This window comes from Colius striatus, chromosome 1, assembly GCF_028858725.1.
Source record: "Colius striatus isolate bColStr4 chromosome 1, bColStr4.1.hap1, whole genome shotgun sequence".
NCBI classification, from domain to species: Eukaryota; Metazoa; Chordata; class Aves; order Coliiformes; family Coliidae; genus Colius; species Colius striatus.
This window is the reverse complement of record NC_084759.1, coordinates 8573213-8587060: the sequence shown is the minus strand read 5'-3', so window position 1 is coordinate 8587060 and position 13848 is coordinate 8573213. Positions and strand designations below refer to the sequence as shown.

At 40.7% G+C, this 13848-nt stretch overlaps 1 protein-coding gene across 3 annotated transcripts in view; it reads left to right on the top strand.

Moving 5' to 3' along the window:
• The window catches only part of NOX4 (NADPH oxidase 4), a 104911-nt gene that overhangs the window by 20108 nt on the left and 70955 nt on the right, over positions 1-13848 (top strand). For all 3 annotated transcript variants that reach the window (XM_062020372.1, XM_062020370.1, XM_062020371.1), the window contains 3 exons: positions 4205-4433; positions 6711-6875; positions 7024-7086. In XM_062020372.1, coding sequence (XP_061876356.1) covers positions 4205-4433; positions 6711-6875; positions 7024-7086 — 457 coding nt within the window. The remainder of the gene's footprint in view (positions 1-4204; positions 4434-6710; positions 6876-7023; positions 7087-13848) is intronic.

Sequence of the window (13848 nt, the reverse complement as noted above, 5' to 3'; positions counted from 1 at the left end):
CCCAGCTATTCCACAAGGTAAAGCAGCTTCCACAAGTTATGCTGTGTGAAAATCTGGTCCATTAACATCTCTGAAATTTCCTTTAGGGATGAAGGTGCAGAGACTGGTAGAGGGAAAGGAAGTTGTAGTTGAACGAGGGTTATTTCTTCATGTCATCAAACATCTACTGAAAGGGTGCTGGAATGTCTGTGTGACACTGAGCATTTCTGCTCAAAGTAAACAGTGAAAGGTAATTAGGCCTAGCAAGATCACCCTAGGAACAGTTGTTGAACAAAACAAACACAGCTTGAGGTCTGGTGGATTTAAACAATGAGTTCAAAACAATTGAAACTCCTGAAAACAATTCCAGGTCTCTGTGATTTTGTTTTTGTTGGGTTTTTTTTCTATAGCATAGCTCTTATTCATAACTGGCGAAGATGGACCTGACTTGTTCTCCGCATCCTGGGGCAGGATGAACTTTTGCTAAATTATTCTTGACAGATGTTTATCTAACTTCTTGAAAACATCTGGTGACTGAGAGCCTCTAACCTCCCTAGGTAAATCTGTTCCAGTGACTGCCTTCAAAGTATTTTTCATGTCCAGTTTAATTCATCTCTTTCACTGTGTTATCCTTTGCCCATTGTATTCCTAACTGTGTTGCTACTTCATGAAGGAAGAAGCTAGAGAAATTGCAAACCAAGCCTGCAATAATACACCAAGCGTTAGATAGGCATCTTCTTGTATACAGCCTCCATGGTATTGAATTAGAAAGTTGTTCAGTGCAAATCAACAAGAACTGTCAGTTGACAGTGGGAGAAGAATGAGTCATGAAGAGTGGGAGTAGGTTCAAGTTTAAGATGCCTAAATGTAGATTTCAACATGTTTTCCAAGTATCTTTCTCCTATTATAGTTTAATGAGTTCTAATAAATACAGTCAATGGAGCTTTAAAGATGCTTCAACTAACCTACTGCTTCGAAGATCTACATTCAAGTGAGCTGGGCTGATTCCTGGGCTCCGTTGGTGGTATTGACTAGAAGTCTGTCCTGAGAATATAAGAAACTCAGATACTCACAGTGAGATGTCGCAATGACTCCAGCATGGCATGGCTTAGAGATTTTCAGACTCATGGCCTGTTACTCTACAGAGTAAAGCATCTCCTCTGGCTGAACTGTGCAGTCAGGCTAGGTGAGGATTTACCTGTCTTGGAGTCTCTCCTTTTGAGTATCTCCACAGTATTCCTGGATTCTTGGGTTTTTTTCTTTCAAACTGTTTCGGGTATGTTCTTATATTACCTTTGTCAGGATAGCCAAGCACTTCTCAGGAGTATATAAAGTGGTATGATTCATTTATCATATGTTATTGGTTTGTTCTTTCATCCCTGCCCTAAAGGAGAGGAGAATCTTTCAGGGAATTATCCTTTGCTCTTGTACTTCTTACAATGTGACTTTCAAGTATTCTAGTGGCTTAAGGCTTGGTGCATATCTGCATTAATTTATCTATATTTTAAGTGACATTTAATAGCGACATATAGTGACATAATAGTGACATATCTACATTTAATAGTGACAACAAAAATAGTTACGTAAAATAGAAGCTAGATGTGTCTAGTATAAATGTAAGGAGCCGTAAAACATACAAGACATTTGGACTCAGATCCTCAGCTGATCCAAATTTCATATTATGGTGGAGTTAAATGGATTATGCTGGTTCATAGGAGCTGAGAATAAGGCCTTTGTGCAGTGACTAGAGTCATCCAAGGATTTATCTTCTAAAAGGTGAGAATTCTAAAGATTTCACCCACACATTGACCTTTAGCAGACTTCTCAAGCAACTTGCCTTGAGCTGAGCAGCAGAAGATGGACAAGAAAATTTGAGCAGTGCAATTCCCTATAAAAACAGTTAGAACGATTGACCTCTAGCTTATCATCATGAAAACCTCAAAACATCATTATATATGTTTTCTAGCTCTAGCCTGAAGTTAATTTTGTCTCTAGTTTCAGAGCAGCAGTTGATGTGTGCCAATGCAGATCCTGCATGTTGTGTTACTCAGCCTGTAGGACACTTTAACATGGCTTAGCCTGTTTGTATCTCCCATTTTTGTTTGCTAAAAATGTCTCTCTCCTACTTACTGACCTCCATACTGAGTTTTAATGTATTAAACTGTTGCACTAAGTAAATACTTGAATATATATATTAGGCTCCTTAAGAGCTGTGCTGAACTGAACCTTTCTGGAAACTGATCTTGGGTATGTAAGTCAACCTGCTTTTCCTTGACAGTTTCAGAAATGGGAGTCATTGCAGCATCTGTCAACAGGCAGCTTTGTCATCCCAGTTTGCCACTCAGTTAGCATGTCTATAATAGTTTAAACAAACTAGAGATGACTGGAACGGATGTTCATGTTTGCAGTTCAGCTATTTGCGTCTCAAGAAAAACTTTCAATCCTCTTTTTTGGGTGTTCTGAGAACAGAGAAGGTGTGGGAGCAGCTATCAGATTGTTTGGGAACACGTGGTTGTTTGGGAAGATATGCAATGTGCTGTGCCTTCCCGCTAAATCCATGAGGCACCATAATATTTATGGAGCAGGGAACTATGTAATATGAGGAATATCTGTCACTTTGCAAAATATGTGATCACCAACAGTGACGCCAGATGCAAGCAATAGGCATGATGGGGCAATGAATACAGACAGGAGCGTGAGTGTAGGCACATGGACGCTTACCAAGTGATTCCCCTGGGGTTAGATGTGGAGTTTAGAGTGAACAGGTTTCACTTCTGAGTTGTGCACTATTCACTGGACCATGCTGGAAGCTTGTTACGAGCTGTCAGGACTGCATTTCAGTAGGGAAGATTGCCAGTAACCTGTCGGAGCCCATTTAAGTTGAGGATATTGCAGATGTCCTACCTCTGTCTCTTGTCATGAAATAAACTCTGTCACTGCTGCTGCTATGTTTGTCCTTATTTTTGATGTTATGAGCCTTTACCATGTGACCCAATGCTCAGAGGGTATGTCTCACCAGATGTTGTGTCAGTTGCCTCATTTCCCACCCAGCACCATCCTATACAATTGTCATTTAGCCCTGGGTTGGTTATTTTTTTTAGATATTCCTTCTTGTGCTTTTGTTGTCATGAAGTCCAGATTTGGAGGCACATAGTACTTGTGAGGAATTTTATTAGTAGCATTATTAGTTCTTCCCTCTGATTCATTCATGTGTTAAAATCATTGAATCATAGAATCATTTCAGCTAGAAGAGACCTTTAAGATCATTGAGTCCAGCCTTTGTCCCAGCCCTATCAACCACTAGACCATTTCCCTAAGTGCAACATCCAACCATCTCTTAAACCCCTCCAGGTACTGTGACTCCACCACCTCCCTGGGCAGCCCGTTCCAATGCCTGACAACCCTTGCAGGAAAGAAATTCCTCCTCATACCCAGCCTGAACCTCCCTTGGCACACCTTGTATTGATATATTCCAGAATTTCTCAGGTTTCCACTTCTTTCTTCATAGTTTATTCCTACAGCTACAAAGTTCTTACCTCATTTTCACAGTCACAGAGTGGTAGGGGTTGAAAGGGACATCTAGTCTAACCCCCTGCTAAAGCAGGTCCACTTAATTTACTAGAAATTTAACCTTATAATAAAAAAGAGATTTGAACCCCACAAAATAATTTGCCAAAAAGATTCCTTGGCTATGATGTAGGACTTTCTTTCATCCTTCCATCTGTTTGAAAAGAAGCTATTCAAAGGAGCAAATTATACTGTTGTGTGCAAACCTGATAAACACCAATCAGCAGGAGCATTCCTACAGTTTGTGATTCGGCAACTTAGACCACTTCTGCTACAGATTGCTTTAAAAAACAAGGCTTGCTGAAGGTAGGGAGGATGAACGAAAACAGCCTGGGTGTGATTGAACTGAAAATGTGATTATTTAATATTTTTATTCAAGGCTTCCACAATATCTTCCCCTTTTCAAGCAGTATTGAGCTTGAAGCTGTTCAGTGAGGGAGTGCCAAGTGAGCTGGAAAAGTTAAACCTTTCCTCTAGTGACAGAGGGCTCTATTGTTGCAAAGCTTCAGTCTAATTGAAAGTCCTGAAAGTGAATGGAACAGAAATTCTTACAGAAGATGAGCCTTGTGACTGCTTTCTAAAACTCACTTTGAATTGATGTAAGTTGCTTGGTTTTGAATGTTACATCAGTCTCTTTGCTTTTTTTGTTTTCCTGTAGGGGAGTGCTCAAGTACCAGACCAACTTAGAGGAACACCCTCCTGGTTGCTTTAATCCTAACAAAACACTCCGACAGAATATGACAATGCCAAAGGCTTTTGAAGAGCTGTTTCCCGACTATACCACCGAGTGCTTCCCGCAGGACTTACCAGTCCCAGAACCCTTCGTACAAAATAACTTGATGAGAATTTGTTCTGAGGAACCAAAGTTCCAGTCACACTTCCCAGAGGTCTGTATGATCCGACGTTTCAGGTATTACAAGCCATGCCAAGTCTTTCAGTCAGCCATAACCACTAATTATTGCTTTTCCAGACCAGATGTTTTAATAATGGAAAATATTATTAAAACCTTTTCAGGCATTCAAAGATTTGGTGGAGAAAAAAACAATCTGTATTAAACTCTGAAATGCATTACAGTATGATGCACAGAATAGGGTGGGAAAATGTCAGAAGATTGGCTGTAGTGTTCTTTTTATATGGCACAATAAGTGGTGTATTGATCTTGCTGTAAATGTGACTTGACAATGTAGCACTTCAAACACTTGTGTAAGGTATTCATAGGATCCCTTTGTAAGCATTGTGTCGCAGAAGTTAATTGAAATAATCAAACTCCATTTGTTCTCTTTTTTACCATATGAGTGCAAGTCCTAATACTCAATTACGGGTTGCAGTTGATTGTGGTTTGGCTTTGTATAGCCTGTTGATTGCAGACAGGCTTGTTTTCTGTGTGGCATGGGTAAATGACTGTGATGACAGTGTGGACAGAAAAGCTTTTTCTATTTTCTGTTTTCCTTTTATTTCTCTCTGTTTTGTGGCATCAGCTTTTCCTTCATCCAAATGTTCCCTTTTCTTTTGAGAAAAGGTGAACTGGGCTGTATTGGCAAGTAGACTGAGGAGGTTTGGGAATACAGAGTTCACAGGTCCAAGGCCCACCAATCAAGGTGGTCCCATAGCAGACCTCACAGGAGTTTCTCTTAGAATCATGGAATTATAGAATGGTAGGGGCTGGAAAGTACCTTTAGAGATCATCTAGTCCAACCCCCTTGCAGAAGCAGGTCCACCTAGATCAGGTTGCATAGGAACGTGTCCAGGCGGGTCTTGAAAACCTCCAAGGAAGGAGGCTCCACACCCTCCCTGGGCAGCCTGTGCCAGGGCTCCCTCACCTCAACAGTGAAATAGTTTTTTTCTTAAATTTAAATGGAACTTTTTGTGTTCCAGCCTCATCCCATTACCCCTTATTATTATAGTACATTATGTTTTATTATCTTATTGGTTTCTATGGAACATATATGTTCCTTATAAGCTGCAGTGGGAACCCATTTTACTACCGAACATGTAATTGTAATGACAAACAGTCAATTCTACATTGAGGTCCTTTGTCATAGTTCTTCAGATTTGTATTTTGTTGTGGTAATATTCCTGAATTACAAGTGTTAATGTATATATGGCTCTATATGACCCTCAGGACATCAGTCAGTCTTTTTAGGGGCTTAAGATGCCAACTTTAGAACCATTTATGGGAAGAAACAAGGAAAGAAATGGCTACTCAGTATTCTCGTTTTATGCACTTAGTGATACCAAGTCTAAAAATCACTTTCCCAAAAAAAGCCTTAAGTCTAGTAAGATAGTGAAGTTTTTAAGGCCAGAGGTGCTTGAGGAAATGAAATTGCTAATTGCAGGAGATACAGATGTGTAATTTCAAAAACTAGGAACGTGGGTTGACGGTACTTCAGTGCCGTGGCTTGTATGCCTGTGCAGCTGTGGAATTAGTAGTTAGCTCTGCCATAAGCTGTTAGTAATTGACTCTTAGGATGAGATTTAGCTGAGCAGCTGCAAATATCTGACTCCATCTGAGATAGTCACCCAGGGCTCCCCGTGTAATCAGTGTAGAGAAATGGGCATTTCCAGGGTAGTATTTATCTAGTATACACATCTACAGGGGAAAATTAATAGTAATGCAAATGTGTCCATTTTTCTCTCTAGTGATTCTACACTAGTTTAATATATGCATAAATTCTGTAGACGTAGAATGCTGCTTTCTCAGTTTTTTACTTGTACCTGAGATGGCCAAAAGAAGATAATTGTCAAATAATATTACAAATCAGACAGTTTTTTTCCATAAAAGTTAACCATTTGTATAGTATTCTGTTCAGTTTTGAAACTGTGTGTATACTGTGTCATTCACTGTTGAAATCTGTTGCAATCTAACTACACAAAACCAGAGTAACATGGTTGCAAATGAGGTCATTAGCATTTTGTCCTTGAGGAGTTTTATGATTGAAATGGCTTGTACTAGTGATGATGCTGCTGGTTAGACATATTAAACCTCCATAAGGTGCTTGGCTTTCTGCATATAGAGAGATGTGGAAGTTACTTTTGACCAAACAAAACACTATTATATTTCACAATAGGTGTGAAATGAAGCCCTGCAAGCACTCATGTAGCTTTGAAATTGAAAAAAAAAAAAAGAAAAGTCCTTGAGGTAACATATTTTTGTTCTCCCATAGACCTGGTTGTGGATTTCTGGACCTCTGTGCTTGTACTGTGTGGAAAGGCTGTACCGCTACATACGCAGCAATAAACCAGTCACAATAACTTCAGTCATCAGCCATCCCTCCAATGTCCTTGAAGTGAGGATGGTGAAAGATGACTTTAAAGCAAGGCCTGGTCAGGTGAGCTAGTGTGCCCCTAAAACAATAACTGCTGTTGGTGTGGCATTTTCTATAGGGATGACTTTCACTTTGTCTGTTCTAACCCATCACTGATTTTTTTGAAGGTATCTTTTCTATATTTATTTTTCTCTGGCTGATTTTGTTACAGTATGTTATTCTACACTGTCCAAGAGTGTCCACCTTGGAAAGCCATCCATTCACCCTCACAATGGTAAGAAACACCTTTTTTTTCTGTACTTCTCCTTTTATTCATGTTTGGTAAGCAAATGGTCTTTATTTCCTTCAAGGTGAAAAGTTCCTCCACAAGAGCTTATGTTTCATTTATGAGAGTACCAATGAATATGAAATGACATGATTATTATGTATGACAGTGCTCAATACGTATTTTTCTCCACTGTTGAGAAAATTATAATGGGAGCTTTTTTCAAAGTCTTCCATAAATGAAAAGCAATAATAGATAAATAGGATCCATGTGATTTTGGCCATTGTTTCATAAAAGAGGTTTCAGATGTTTTTGTAGACCTTAAAGCAGAATGAAATACAAATTTTAATGAATTTCCAGTTGTCTTTCCTAGTCAATGCAAAGACATTCCTGCAACTGCCTTTTCCAAAGTTATAAAAATGTTAAGTTTTTTAAAAACAGGCTTCTAAAGTAGTCTTTTGGTTTATTTTTCTATTAAGAGATATATCAATGACTACGTTGAGATTATTACTTACCTGGATCAATTAGTCTGGAATGGGAATTAGACCTGCTGGAGACAGACTAGAATAAAGTGAAATTGTATGTAAAGAGACCTGAAGTTCCCTAGCAGTAATCAGTGCGTACCAAAAAAATTGCTGTACTGCACTGCCTGTGTTGTTACAAAAAGCAGAGTCCATGGTTGATTATTAGTGGCAACCTTTTCCTTCCAAAGGGAATAAAGGCTTTAGAATTGCTTGAAATGAATGTCCTTCTTCATGAAGGTCATGGAGATAAATATTCATGTTTGATTCTTTTATTTGGACTGATAAGTGATACTTTATGCCCATTGAATTGTACCTAGTACTATGAAACAGCTGAGATGTTTTACTGTTACCTGAAATTCAGAGGGCATAACCAGGTCTTGTCCACTCCCAGTTCCTTGGTTTTATGGAGTATTCCACTTTATTTTGTGTTGTGGGTTGTTGGGTTTTTTTTGTGTATTTTATCTTTATGCCAAACCAGGAAACAAGTACTGTCACAGGAGAACTCACACTAAATTCTACCCAAAACAAATTCTGTGCTGTAAGTCCATGGGGATGCTTAGTCTAGAAAAGAGAAGACTGAGGGGGAATCTCATTAGTATTTACAAATATCTAAATGGTGAGTGTGAGCAGATGAGGGCAGCACTTTTTTCTGTGGTAAGTAGCATCAGGACAAGGGGTAATGGGATAAAGCTACAACACAAAAAGTTCTATTTAAACATAAGAAAAAACTATTTGTTGAGGTGAGGGAGCCCTGGCCCAGGCTGCCCAGGGAGGGTGTGGAGTCTCCTTCCTTGGAGGTCTTCAAGACTCATCTGGACACATTCCTATGCAACCTGATGTAGGTCGACCTGCTTCTGCAGGGGGGTTGGACTAGATGATCTCTAGAGGTCCCTTCCAACCCCTACCATTCTATGATTCTATGAGTGAATCTCACTTAAGGGAAGCTGCCTCTGCGTGGCTTGTTGAAGCAATATTGGCACCTGCATGGCCTGATTTTTGCAGTTTTCACAGCTATTTGCTCTAGAGAGAAGGGGGGGTGTGTTATTTTTAACTCCAATAGGTAACTTTTAAGGCTTTTCTCTGTATGGTACATGAAGATAACTAGATATGTAATGCTGAAAAATTATGTTAATTGAGTATGATGCAAGGTAGCTACTTTTTTGTGCAGAATGATTCAGTCAGTATTTATTTATATTTTGTATCAGTTCAGTGATCAGAAAATAAAAAAACTCAGCATAGGTACTCTACACTGGTGAGCTCACACTTCAAATACTGTATTCAGTTTTGGACCTTTCACCACAAGATAAACATTGAGGTGCTGGAGTGTGTCCAGAGATGGACAAAGAAGCTGGTGAAGGGTCTGGAGCACACGTCTGATGAGGAGTGGCTGAGGTAACTGGGGGTACTTATTCTGGAGAAGAGAAGGCTGAAGAGATACATGTTCACTCTCTAACTTCCTGAAAGGAGGTTGTAGCGAGGTGGTCAATTTCTTCTCCCAAGTAAGGAGTGACAGGACAAGAGGAAACAGTTTCAGGTTGCACCAAGGGAGGTTTAGGTTGGAGATTAGGAAAAATTTCTTCACTGTAAGGATTGTTAAGTATTGGAACAGAATGCTTTAGTAGTGGATGTGGCAGTGCTCAGTTAACAGTTGGACTTGATGATCTTAAAGATCTTTTCTTAAACTATTCTATGAATCTATGATTCTATAAGTCTCAGATTGCTCTTTACACTCGTTTGTTCCTAGCATAGCTACATTTAATAAAGTTAGACCTGTTCTATACCGGTGGAGACATCTTATTTAAACATCAGTCTCTGCATTTCTGCCTGTCCATCTCAGTGGAAATTAAAGTAATGGTAATAATTTGATTATTAGTAGTAATTGTACAGTTTGGAAACTATAGGATTTTTACAAAGATTGTACTCCTCTTATGTTAAGACATTGCTAAATAAAATGGATTTTGTGATTCTAATTTTGAGAAATAACATTATTGGAGACTATCAGGCCTGAATCAGTAGTCTTTTCTCTGGCAAACCTTCTTTTTTGCTATGGTAAGAGTTTTTATCAGAGAAGAGGCTGCTGAGATGGACCTACTGGGTTAGATCATAGGATTAAATTGAAATGTTTTATTGAAGTCAGATTCTTTGCATGAGTTGAGGATTTCATCCAGTGTTTAAAATGGCTAACTATAATAATGGATGTTATGAGAAATTATTTTTGCACAAAAACATGGAAAATCTCTTGTGAGTATGAGTTTTCTTATTGACTATAAAGAACTCATTTCTATTCAGATAATGTGCAATATATTTCCAATACATATGTCTAGTTGATAAATCACAGATGGTGTAATTTTTACAATCCTGTGTTGAATGTGTAATGTTGAAACTTGCAATTTCCATTCAAGCACAATGCATTATATTTTAAGTATGTATACTAGATTAGGCAATTTCTGTTCATGCTCAATGCTTTACACTTTTTCAGTATAACAATGTATCCTTCCAGATCACATACATATTTTAAGTATTACAAGATATGAAGTTACCACAAAGTTACTGAGCTTCATTTCTATTGCCACAAACATATTTCAGCAGAACATCAGCTACGTTGGAGAAATGTTGTTAATGCGTAAACAGCTATTTTAAACCATAATGAGGATTTGAAATGTCAAGGTTTATGACAGTCTTTTTACCCAGCCTAAGCAGGGGACAGTGATTTCCACATGTCTGTCTTGGTCACAAAATATGCCTTGGGCTGCTGTTCTGCTTAAAAGCTGTTTTGTTGTTAGTATGATGCCAGATGTGAGGCTGTTCTTATAAAGTGTGGATGCAATATCTTAACTCAGTATTTTTTCTGCTTCTATCTGACCAACTTGTCAACACCAAGCAAACTGAACACTACTGCTGCTTCTTTTATTGGATGATGATAATCCCTGTGTTATTTTTCTAGGCTGGGATAGGAGCATGGGGCTCAGCCACGGCAAGCGTAGCACAAGAGGTATGGGGAAATTTAGATACTGGCAGTTCAGTGCAGCGATGAATGCAGCAGAGATGGGGAAGAGTACAGCCTTCTGCCTGGCACTGCTGTCCTGCTTAGAATCATAGAATAGTTTGGATTAAAGGGAACTTTAAAGGCCATCTAATATAATCCCCCTTCAGTGAGCAGGGACATCTTCAAGTAGATCAGGTTGATCAGAACCCTGACCAACCTGACCTTGAATGTTTCCAGGCATGGGGCATCTACCAACTCTCCTGTCAACTTGTTCCACTGTTTCACTATCCTCATTGTAAAAAATTTCTTACTCATATCTAGTCTAAATCTACGTGGTTTTTAGTTCAAAAGCATTACCCTATGTCTTATCCCAAGACGGATAATAAAAACTTTGTCCCTAGGCATTATGTGATGTCTTGTGTAAGCTGATGAAACATCTCACTATGGCTGGACTATGCTCAAATGACAAGAAATAACCAGTTGAGGCATATCTTTGTACTCTGAGGACTACAAACAAAAATTGAAAGGAAGGGCTGTGTTGTGGTTTAGTTCTATCTGGGAACAAAGGACCATGATCAGCCATAAGTACTAAAGGCCTTTGGAACTCCCTAAGGACAGGGAGGGCTCACTCCCCACTTATTGTCCCAGGAAAAACAGACAGGACTACTCAGCTTGGGGAAGAAAAAAGAAATAAATTTAATCGACCAACAAACAAAACCATAAAAACCAAAAACATGACACACAGAAAACAACACAGAGTGGCATGACGATGAAGAGCACAACAGTCCTTTCAGACTACCTTCTCCCCATGCCTCCCCTCTTCCCAGGCTCAGAGCCCTGATCCCGGTGTCTTTACCTCCGCCTTTCCTGAACAACTCAGGGAATGGGGGTTTCTCCTGCAGTTTGTCTCTCCTCAGGGCAGGTGGAAACCTCACCACTCCTCCCTGCTCCAGCACAGGGTCCCTTGCAGTCCAGGCAGCCCTGCACAGGCCACTCTGACGCGCGTTCATCCCAAAGGCTGCAGCTCCTCTCTGCCTCTTGTGTGGGTCTGCTCTGCAGCCCACAGGCTCTCCAGCATAGCCTGTGCCATGGCCGCCTCCTCACACAGTCTCTGCCTGTCTGGGCCCACTCACACGGAGCTGCTGGTGGCTCTCAGTCCACCATTGCCCTCTACGCGTTGCAGGGGCACAGCCTGTGTTCTTGCCATAGGTTGCAGAGGGGTCTCCAGTCCAGCACTTCTTCCTTCCTTCCTTCCTTCCTTCCTTCCTTCCTTCCTTCCTTCCTTCCTTCCTTCCTTCCTTCCTTCCTTCCTTCCTTCCTTCCTTCCTTCCTTCCTCCTTATCTGACTGTGGAGTGCACATGGTAACCTCCATCTTGTACCACTCCTGCACCTTCTCTTCTACTGCAGATTTCTCTTCTTAAATAATTACAGCAGAGGCTCCAGATTGGCCAAACCAGGTTGGAGGTGGGTCCACCTCAGAGCTGGGAGATGTTCTGAGAACTGCTTACTGGCACCAGCACTGCAGTCTCCTCCCCTGTTACCAAGTAAAAAAATGACTCTACACAAACCCATGACAGAGTGAGTCAGTGTGAAGGAGTCATACAGATATTGTCCCTTCCCTTTTGAGGTTTTGAAATATTTACAGTTTAGCTCAGTTTCTTACATAATGCCGGAGTGGAGGAAAACACTGAGAGGCTGTGTAAAAGGCCTGAACCCACTCCCATTGCTCTCTGGCAAAGCTCCCACGTTTTTCACTTGAAGGCAGAGAGAGCTCTGAATCATAACCAGATGAACATAGAGGTAGACATTGTTCAGCATGTGTGCAGTGGTGTTTATTTTCTTTTTCTTTATGGCAATTGGAAACATTCTTCCTCCTGCTGATGAGCAATTTGACAATTGAGTAGAAGTCACTGGTGAAAATGCACACTGGAATTTGGAGAAGCAAAATTCAAGTTTCTGTCAACTCAGTGCTACCAGTTGGACTTCTTTGCTTACCTGTGACCTGGCTCTGCCAACAAAGACTTCATCTCACAGAATCACAGAGTAGCTGAGATTAGGAGGGACTAGGGATCACCATTGAGAGGGACTAGGGATCACCTTGTCTAATGCACTTGCTCAAGCAGACTTAGCTGCCCAGGACTGTGTCCAGATGGCCTTTGAATATCTCCAAGGATGGAGACTACATAACCTCCCTGGGCAATCTGTGCCACTTCTCAGCCACCCTCACAGTTCATGTTTCCTGATATTCAGATGCTACCTCCTGTGTTTCAGTTTGTTCTTATTGTCTCTGGTACTGTCGCTGGGCAACACTGAAGAGAGCGTGGCTCCATCTTCTTTGTAACCTCCCTTCAGGTATTTTATACACATTGATAAGGTCCCCTGAGCCTTTTCCTCTCCAAGCTGAATAGCTCCAGCTCTCTCAGCCTTTCCTCATATGAGAGATGTTCCAAAGCCTTAATTGTCTTCATTGTACTTGACTTGACTCTCTGCAACATAGAATCATAGAATGTTCATGTCTCTCTTGTAGTGAGGAGCCCAGAAATGGACACAATGCTCCAAGTGTGGCCTTTTTGGTACTGAATAAAGAGGAAAACCCACCTCTATCTGCTAATGTGTATTAGAAGGGCTGTGGGCAGTAGTTTGAGAGAGGTTCTCCTCCCCCTCTACTCTGCCATTGTGAGACCACATCTAGAATATTGTGTCTGGTTCTGGGCCCCTCAGTTCAAGAGTAACAGGGAGCTGCTGGAGAGAGTTCAGCACAGAGCCACAAAGATGGTGAAGACAGTGGAGCATCTCCCTTATGGAGAAAGGCTGAGGGAGCTGGGGCTCTTGAGCTTGGAGAAGAGGAGACGGAGGGGTGACCTCATTAGTGTTTACAAATAGGTAAAGGGCGGGTGTCAGGAGGATGGAGCCAGGCTGTTGTCAGTGATGTCCAATGATAGGACAAAGGGCAATGGATATAAACTGGAACATAAGAGATTCCAAAGAAACACAAGGAAAAATTTCTTCACTGTGAGGGTGATGGAGCACTGGAACAGGCTTCCCACATGGTTGTAGAGTCTCCTTCTATGCGGACATTCAAAACACACCTAGATGAATTCCTGTGTGATCTACTCTAGATGGTCCTGCTCTAGCAGGAGGTTCTACTAGATGATCTTTTGAGGTCCCTTTCAACCCTTAAGATTCTGTGATTCCTAAGGCTGATACTTCTTTGCACATTTGTGGAAGAAATTGTGGAATCTGCTGTGGAATACAGTTTA